This window comes from Arctopsyche grandis, chromosome 2, assembly GCF_051622035.1.
Source record: "Arctopsyche grandis isolate Sample6627 chromosome 2, ASM5162203v2, whole genome shotgun sequence".
Taxonomy (NCBI): Eukaryota; Metazoa; Arthropoda; class Insecta; order Trichoptera; family Hydropsychidae; genus Arctopsyche; species Arctopsyche grandis.
Genome location: NC_135356.1, coordinates 362,404 through 372,427, shown reverse-complemented (window position 1 = coordinate 372,427; position 10,024 = coordinate 362,404). Strand labels below are relative to the sequence as shown.

At 33.0% G+C, this 10,024-nt stretch overlaps 2 protein-coding genes across 2 annotated transcripts in view; both read right to left on the bottom strand.

Annotated features, from left to right (window-relative positions):
* Positions 1-3,077: 3,077 nt before the first annotated feature.
* The window catches only part of LOC143922902 (kelch-like protein 12), a 34,969-nt gene continuing 28,022 nt past the window's right edge, over positions 3,078-10,024 (bottom strand). The window contains exons 12-15 of the mRNA XM_077446300.1: positions 4,528-4,708; positions 3,994-4,166; positions 3,679-3,890; positions 3,078-3,226 (exon numbers count right to left, since the gene is read on the bottom strand). Of these exons, the coding sequence (XP_077302426.1) occupies positions 4,153-4,166; positions 4,528-4,708 (195 nt within the window). The 3' untranslated portion in view covers positions 3,078-3,226; positions 3,679-3,890; positions 3,994-4,152. The remainder of the gene's footprint in view (positions 3,227-3,678; positions 3,891-3,993; positions 4,167-4,527; positions 4,709-10,024) is intronic.
* On the bottom strand, positions 7,300-9,735 carry LOC143922765 (zinc finger MYM-type protein 1-like). Its single transcript, XM_077446103.1, has 2 exons — positions 9,669-9,735; positions 7,300-9,281 (listed from the first exon to the last, which is right to left on the bottom strand). The coding sequence occupies exons 1-2, from the start codon at positions 9,724-9,726 to the stop codon at positions 8,605-8,607; spliced, it is 735 nt and encodes a 244-aa protein (XP_077302229.1). The 5' UTR covers positions 9,727-9,735; the 3' UTR covers positions 7,300-8,604.

Below are 10,024 nucleotides of genomic sequence, written 5' to 3'. Positions count from 1 at the left end.
CAATGCGACTGCCGAACCTGGGAGTCGTGCGGGGGTGGGTTCGTTTCCGCGATCTCGATTTCATTTTATTTTTCAAATATCGTTAAAATATAATCAATTTTAATTAAAAAATATATATTAAATGTTTAATATGAAAACAAAAGAAATAGTTCAAAACTTCGGTAAATAAAGTTATTATTACGTAATATTTATATGGCGGGAAGTAAACAATTTCAATTAATGTTAAAAAAAAAAAGAAGGCCAGTTGAAAAAATGACGATGGCTTAGTCACTAAGCCTTAGTGTTTAACTCGCTGAACTCGAATATTCCTATAAGCAGTGGTTTAACCCCAATTTTACAACGGGTTTCCAATTTTTTTTTTTTTTGATTACATATTTCGAAAATATAATTATATATAAATTTTTTTTCGTCTAAGAAACTATTGCATGAAAGTTTATTAAATTTTCAAGATTTTTATAAATTTATATGAATTTTAGATTAAATAAGTTTTCCGGAAACCCATGGAAACTATTAAGGTGACACCACTGCCTATAAGAGGATATTTGGTTACCGGGTTCGACAAATGAATTTATACAAAGTTTAGGCTTTTTATCGATTCATTCATTATGTTCGGTTAGCGTTACGACATACACACACACACACACACACACACAAACACGCACACACACGCGCACACACACACACACACACATACACACAATATACCGTCTTTACTAGGGCTTCCGATCCCGGAAGGTTACTTCAGCACCGGGATTGCGGTGCTGGGAATTTCCGATCCCGGGATCCCGGTGCTAGCACCGGATTTCAAATGTATAAGAAAAAAAATTCAATTGCATATTTTCATATTACAAAAACGTTCAATTGCATTTTGCAAGGTCTCCCGATGTTTCACGCAAAAAATACTCCCATATTGACGTACTAATTTTGAGTTTGGCTACATTTTTTAAATTTTCGGTTCGCATTCATAAATTTCTCAGATTAAATAAAACACATCCGAAAATGTAATTAAATAAATTACTTCTGGCTAACGGATGCTTACCAACTTTTATAAATAACTTGGTAAAATTTCAGTTCAATAAATTAAAGGATAACATAAAAAATCTTGCTTCTCTAAATTAAAAGTACTACTGTCGGTTTAGGAAAAAATATTGGGAATAATATTAATAATTTCTATTACAAGTAAGAAATTTCAGTCCGATTTGATGAGTGGTTTCGGAGATAATTTAATTAAAAACTTAAAAAGAAAGAGGACACCTATAAGAGGAGGTACCATTTCCAGTTAACTTAAAAATTTGAAAAAAAATTACGGTGTACTGATAAAAAATTTAGTAACCAATACAAAGTTTCAGTTCGATAGGACGAACAGTGTTGAAAAAATCCCCAAAATACACTGACACACAATAAACATACAGACACTCACACAGAAACACAGACAGACACAAACACACACACATTTTTTTAGATCACGAAAACGTGATCAGTGGTTGATTCTGAGTTCGAATCAATTAAAATATAATTGCGGTTGAGCACAATATCTGGGACACAATACAGGCCGTTTATACCATTTCGTGGAAACGGCAAGCCGGCGTCGAAATGGGTGGCAAGCAAATGGACTATGACTGTCATTGCTCATCCCACCACTGTTCATTATATAACGTTGTTTTATGTTTTTTTCCATATTATTTTTGTAAAAATAATATTTTTATAGAAATTTCTGCCAGCACCGTAATCCCGGTATTCAGACTAGTTTCAGCACCGGGATTCACGGTACCAGAAAACACCGGGATCCCGGAATCCCGGGATTGGAAGCCTTAGTCTTTACATATACATATAATGCATTTAAGTGAAAATAATGAAAGTGCATTTACTTTTGAACCCTAATTAAATAGGCATAAAAATAATTAAAAAATCCTGTATTATTAAATAAGAGTATTTATTGATTTTTAAAATTACAAAAAATGAATAAAGAATAGTAATAAATATAATGACCAATGTGACCTAACAGGTTGCCCCAATGCGCCAAGAACCGTAAAAAAAATCATTTATCTAATTCAAATAGATTCATGTTGAATCTCACGTATTATTTTCTATTAAATCACTATAATCTATATGTATCTATATATAAAAATCAATATTTGTCTGTCACGTATGCGTTCCTATACCATTCAACCGATTGCGACGAAACTTACAGGAGTTATTGTGTGTATGACCACGATGGTTTCTATAAAAAAAATCTCCCAAAAACGGGAATGAGTGGTATTGCAACGCAATAATTTCAATTGTTTTCGCGTCTCCACCTGAGTTGTTAGGGTAAAATAAACAAACGGGAACTGCATGCGTTATTGTGGCATTGCAACGCATGCCGGGTTCAGCTAGTAATACATAACAATGAATAGATAGCAATAAAAAAATTAAAAATAAATGACCAATATGACCTAACAGGTTACCTCAATGCGTCACATTAGATCTCACAAAAAAGTAAACAGCAAGAACCAAGAAAAAAGAAACAAAAAAAAATCAGTAACAAATTAGAAATCATTAAAATCACAAAATTAAAAATATGTATGTATTTATAGCATACTAGCTGTATTACCCGGCTTCGCTCGGTATTTATAATATAAACCGCTTAAACATGACTAATCTAATAGTTAACATTTTATTAAAAAAAAATATTTTAAAAATTAAAAAAAAAAAATTTGGTTTTTTTTATTTTTTTCCTTCTAGGGCTTCGCCCACGGCGCTCCCTGAGCCTTTACCTTCTAGGGCTTCGCCCACACACATTTTTTCTAGATCATGAAAACGTGATTAGCGATCGATTCTGAATTCGAATCAGTCAAAATATCGGGTTCAGATTTTCACATGATCACAAAAATCCGTCTGTTACTACCGTACATACATACATAGATAAAGTAAAAATGACATTTTTCGATAAAATATTAAAATTGTGAATTACTTAAAATAAAAACACAAGACATGGATCATATACAGGTGTTTATTTAACATCGGGGGTATGATATAAAGACGTTTCATCCAACATGGCGGGATAACCATACAAGTATTAAAAAAAAGACGCATTTGAAATATAGAACTATTTATTCAATTGTGAATAAATCCTCCGGCGCGAGTATTATATTAAAATTACCCCGCGATTTTGGAATATAACTACATGTAATCCATTTATCTGTACTAGGATCGTATTTAAACACTGATGAAGATTCATTACCTCCTGAAAATTAGATAAGGCACATATCAAAAGTTGGTACGCAAAATATTATATACATACATATCCAAACGGTTTAACAAAATAACTAAAATAAATTACAATAGGCGAGAATGAACTCTAAAACTCACCCACACAAATAATTTTATCGTTAAAAGCAACTGCTTTATGTCCTCGTAATGATTCAGGATATTCTGCCACCTCAGTCCAGGTTTGAGACTTGATGTCAAATCTTTCTACCGAATTAAGATTTGATTTCCCATTGAAACCTCCAATAGCGTAGATTTGATCTCCCAATATGACAGCCTGCAAGTTGCAACAAATTGAATTCAGCGAACACACTTTCGATTGGGGAATTTAATTGGTCGTCGAATTTTGATTTCATAACATAAAAACGAACTTTCTAAAAGAAAATTTCGCATAGATTTTAAGGGAGTTCAGTAAAAAATCGTAATTACAGCAAATGAACTTCTCTTTTCTGTCATTGGTGGCGCGTATGCCCATGTATTTTGGTTTATATTATATACATACTTCCATTGTGTTTAAACAGTTTTTACCATCTTGTCCTCCAATAATGTAGATTTCATTTGCTGTTGTTGCTATTTCATGATCAGCACGACATGTCAACATAGAAGCTAGGGGAGTCCACGAGTTCGAGGTGGGATCATACCTGTAATTAAATTTAAAACAAGGGCTAATTCTTCATTCAATGTCACGTGTATTGTACTGGTCACAGGTGACTGGAATTCTCAAAGATAATAAAAATCACTAACATTTCGGTTGAATTCAGAAAGCGCAGTAAGTTCAAAAGTAGTGGTTTATCATGGAAATATCCCCCGAATACAAAAACTTGGCCATTGACTACGGTTGCTTTAAACGATTCTCTTGCCTGTTGCATCTGCTTAAATTCAGTCTTTTGTTTGGTAGCAAGATCAAAAGAATATACCTATAATTTGTGTACACACGGAATTTCGAATTTTGAAGTTAGACATTGATGTTTTATGTGATTTGTGCTTTTTCATTTTTCCATAAATTTAAATTATTGAAAATTAATGTTACCTTGTCAGTGGCTGTACTGTAAATAGTACTGCAAACATTACCCCCAATCGTTAACAGTTTTCTACCCAAGATAACAGCTTGAAACTCACGATTTTTATTGTTTAAATTATAAAATTTGCACCATTTAGATACACTGCTATTGCAACATTCAATTTCACCACTTGTCTAAAATTCATCAATGAAAGATTACTTACCATTGTCATTTAAAAATAACATTATAATAAAATTATGTAAACAATTGGAAAGACATACTTCAATGGAGCTTCCCCCAACAATCAAAATAGTTTGTTTGGCGCTCATTCGGGGTGTTGAATTCAATGTAGCTAAACAATGTCTCGTTTTTGGATCTAGATGCCATTCTAATATATCCCACACCAATTCAGAAGACAATACACAATAGCAAAGTGGCTTCACTTCTTTTAATAAAAACTGGAAAATAATCAGATGTACATGTACTAAAACACCACCAATTGCGCATCACAGTAAAGTATATACGACAGATAATAGCGAAAGATAAATCGTCCGCTCAGTCGTCTGAAATTAATCTTGACCTTCATACTTCCGATCCGTTCGGATGAAGACGAAGAAATTATGATATCGAGTTTCATCTACCTTAAAGAAATGGAAAAAATAAAAAAAATGAAACGAAGGCCGAGGTGGTGCCTGCCACCCTGCCATTTCTGGCTTCTGGGGATTCGTAAAAAAGCCTTTCATATATTTTTTAATTTTCCAAGCAAGCGATATCTTCAATAGTAAGCCAAAACAAAAAAAAACAACCGGATGTGAAAGATAAAAAAAATGTCATTTCGACGAGAGAAACGATTGAAGAATAAAAAAATCCGATTGATGTACCGACAACGCACCGAATTAGCGACGATCGTTGGATCACCCATACTAATACATGATATACTCTCAGTAACTGTGCTTTACGGGGAAGTAAAAATAATAATTCTTTCATATTTTTTCGATCTTAGTGCGTATCTTCGTAAGTCAAAACATCTTACGTCTAGAATTACCTGTATGTGATTGTTGATGATCTAATATTAGGTCAGAGGCCGTTCGTTGGTTTGGTTCGTACGCACCATTAAAGTATTACTTCTGTGTGTGCGTGCGGACACAGAAGTAATACACGCACGCACGCACGCACGTACACACACACGAACCCACAATTAAAACTACGGAAACGTGTTCAGTGATCGAGTTCAAAATTAAAATAAATTGGTGTCGATCATTAAATTTAATATTCATTATTGAATTTATATGAACTATTTGGTCATATTAAATAAACAGCGAATACCTGAACAGATAATAGTGGAAGTCTGATATATTTCAATAGGGTATTTAAATGGTCCTTCCGTGATTCAATGTCCATTTGAATCCAAATCTTCAATCCTTGAAAGGCTTGCTCTTCTGTTGTTACTTTTAAATAGTCAGACTGTAACAATTCGCCCAGTCGATCACTGCTCATGTTTAGAAATTCTTTTTTTTGGATTATCTGAAATACCGAAGGATTCTTTAGTTAATTTGAATTACCTGATGTAACAAACACTAATTTAACTAGTAAAAAGCTTATTTATATAAATAGCACATATTTGCATGTGTATGTAAATTGTAAATCTGTAACATGGATATTCTATTGACATATGTAAATAATATTATATATGAAATTACCTCTAAATAATTATTATTAACATAAGTTTTTGTTTGATCAAGCATTTGCAAGTATCCATTCTGTTTCGCATACTCTTCAATGAATAGGACATTTCCAATGTTTGTTATTTTTTCGAGGTAATTCAAACAATATTTCTTAAGTTTGTCCGCCTGAATCCATATGGCTAATTCGATTACTTTCGGTACTTGCTGAAGGTCCATATCTAAAGTTTAAATTCATTCAAAATTAATTATATTGATGTTTTTTAAACACTTTATATATCACATATATATTCACCAATTTTGCCAAGGTAAAAAAACTCTATAGCCTTTTTTACGGTCTCTGAAAGAAATTCTTCCAAAATGATTTCACTGGTAGTATCGTTTAGTTCGCTTTTAAAATAATCACTATTCGTAATTAATATCAGCTTGTGCACGGGAATTCTGGAAAATGCAAACTCCCCGTGTCAGTTTCTACGATTACTAAAGTAAAATTTGAATTAATAATGATACATAGACATATTGAAATGTTACAAACCTGTCATTGCCGACCACCAATTCGAAATTACACAATACACTTGCTTCATAGAAGCTGTGCATGCCTTCCAAAATGGCTACGGCATGCCTACCCCGAATTTCATTGTATATTTCGCCCATCTTTCGTAAATGTATTCGAGTTGCACTACCGAAACACTTACTGGTGAATTTTTAAATGTATGTTCAACAATAACTACCCCTAATCTCGGTAACAAGTTCTGCGCCCTCCAAACCAAGTCGAGAGCTTAGAGCCAACTGAGCTTATGAACGCATACTCGTATATAAACAATAGCGATCGTCAATTCATATTACTTACAACCACAATTATTATTCCGCAATAATTTAATATGAAAACTATCCCAATACATCCTACAACATTATTATCAATTTAAGGTTTGTATATATGTATATAAGTGTCTATTTTATACTATGTACATTGTGTACATACGTACATACGTACATACATGTAATAAAAAAAAATAAAGAAATATAATCACGTAGTATTTTTTAGTTTAATGGTTTGTACCCACTGGGTATTACATGCATACATATATGTACATATGTACATAAATGTACATACATATAAGTATATGTATGTAACTTTGACTCGGCAGCAGTCGATATGACGAATTCCAATCCTATGAATAATCATGAAACAAACACAAACACGAACTTCCATTGCACCGGTGGCAAAACTCAAATTTATATATCTACATATGTATATATACATATGTATATACCAGTGGCGGACGGTGGGTGTTAATACCGGGTGTGCTGTGTATGCCGTAGGGCGTAGGGTATAAAATTAGCAATTAAAAAAAAATACTCGTTTTGCATTACAAAAATGTTTAATTTATTAGTTATTTATACATAAGTTCAATGCGACGTTTCTGAGACATAAACTTTTCAATCACGTCTGCATAGAATGTGTCTTTCTGTTTTAATTCCACCAATAACTTTTTTTCTATTGAAATTAAGCTAAGGCCACATAATCTATCTTGACCTTGCGTACCTCTATAGCAAGTTTTTATTCTTTTCAGCGCCGAAAAAGACCGTTCTGCTGAAGCTGTACTGCTTGGTATCGTTAATGTTAATTCTCCCAGCTTAAACACCTCTTTAAAACCAGATTCGAGGCTATTTTTTGTCATGAATTGTATTAATTCATGAACAGGTTTCTCTGAAAATTCAGAGCTGGAATATAGCACAATGAGTTCGTTTTTCAATCGAATATAATCAAACAGTGATCCATAAAAATCTTTTAATTTATTAATTAAAACATTTGGAAAATTTTCTTTATATTCGTCATATTTATCATTACAAAGAAGGTGGAAATATTCTAATTTGGAAAGTGAAGAATATCTACATTCGACTTGTGCGATTATGCTATCAACTATTTTGAAATATAATTGACGAAATGAAGTTTTATCTTCTACTTCTGAATAATTTTTTAATCTTTGTGGCCTACGATCATGATCATCATTTTTTTCATTTAAATAATTATTCCATAACATTTCAAAATTATTATACCTTTCGTATTTCAGTTGCTGCAAAACATCATTAATTTTTTTACAACAATATAAAACGTCCGAAGATTTAGATTGAAGAATGTTATACAAAACATCAGTTATTCCAAACAGTTTTGAAAAAAATTGAAGAAGTTTAATTGTTTGAAAATCCTCTAAGAAGCCTAAAAACCCTCGTGCTTTTATAACAGTATCTGTGTCCCATAATTCACAATTTTCTATAACATGTCGAAAAAAAATATGTAAATTGACTTCTGTATTGTTGTACTGTGCTACTTAAACGAGATGTAAAATTCCACCTTGTGGGTGCTACAGAGGGAAGTCTTTTTGTCACAAATTCCTGTAAAGCGAATACTCTTTTGGAAGATTTTGAAAAGTATGTAGACAATCCATTTAAAGTTTGAAAAAATGATTTACTTTCTTTAATATCAGAAAGACCTTGCTGCAATACTAAATTCAATACATGAGCATAACAGTGTGTAAAAAGAGCAAAAGGATAAGCATTGAGGACTTTGGATTGCAAACCATTTACGTGTCCACTCATTACACTTGCTCCATCATAAGTCTGTCCAACCAATTTGTCTTGAATTTTAAATTCTTCAACTATGTTCACCATTAGAATAGACCATTAGATGTTTTATCAGCACTAACGTCTGTAAAACTAATAAACCGTTCATGTACATTGCCTTTACATACAAAACGTAAAACTGTTGAGAGCTGTGATTTTGTCATTATATCTGAAGTTTCATCGAGAATAATAGCAACAAAACTTGCTGACTCTACTTCATTTTTTATATGAACTTTAATAACATGAGAGATTGCTTCGATTATGTCATTTTGTATACTTGGAGAAGTACCACGAAAGGTAGTAGCAGTATTTAAATGAGTATCTAAAACAGAATCATATTCTCGAAGAGCATTTAGATATTCAATGTAATTGCCTTTGTTTACGGAATTACATGACTCGTCGTGACCTCGCAGGGACAGTTCTTGTTTTCCTAGATAGATTATTGCGTTAATAATTCGTTTTAAAACATCTCTATTTTTATTTACTTGTTCATTATGTCGACTTATTTCGGCTTTACGTTGACTGTCAATTAATACGTCGATTCGTTGTTTGCCAAACATTTGTATGGAAAGAAATGATTGAACGTGTGCCTGCGATCCTTCGTGTTTCTTCAGTGCTGCTGTCAAATGGTTGAGATCAGCAAATCCTTCTTTGTTCCACACATTAATATCTTTGGAGAACAATAAACATGGCCAGCAGAAAAGTTTGGATCGAATTTCACAGCCTGTAATCCATTCGAATTTTTTATAATTTGAAACGCAAAAATGTCTAGTGTAAACTTTTGTTTTTTCTTTATGCAAACTGGATAAATTTGGAAGAGACGGACACGGTTTCCCATATTTAATTATTTTTAATTTTATCTCAAAACTTCTATTTGAAAACGGAATAGTTAAAATGTCTTGAACACTGTTAGCCATTATTAGTTATTAGAGGTAATAATATGACCATAAAAATACGAATGTGCGAAAAAGTACGAGACCACGTGTCGCATCGCATTGGTCAATTGCCGACTGTTGCGCGGTGCTCTGAAGTCGTAGCACACCGTACGTCTTAATATCGCGAACAAACCTATACAAGCGAATATCCGCCTGCACACTCCAACCAAACCCACCAATTTGCTGCACGGCATAGGTATTCTCTCGTCGCGGCGCACAAACTACATCTAACATCACACAACACGCTGCAGACTGCACACCACACCATACACCATACATTTAGCGCACGCGGTAAATACACCATACACATCAATGCCTGCTTATACAACAACACATTATTTTGTATTAAAATACTACTTTATGTGGTCTTTGGTTTTCACGGGTGTGCGCCGCACACCTAGCACACACCCAATATACGCCACTGGTATATACATACATGCGTACAATGTATGTACATTGTTATGTGGTATGATCTTACAACCTATGAATAATAATCTTTAATCTCAAGTTTGAACATCCGTTTCATTTTCAA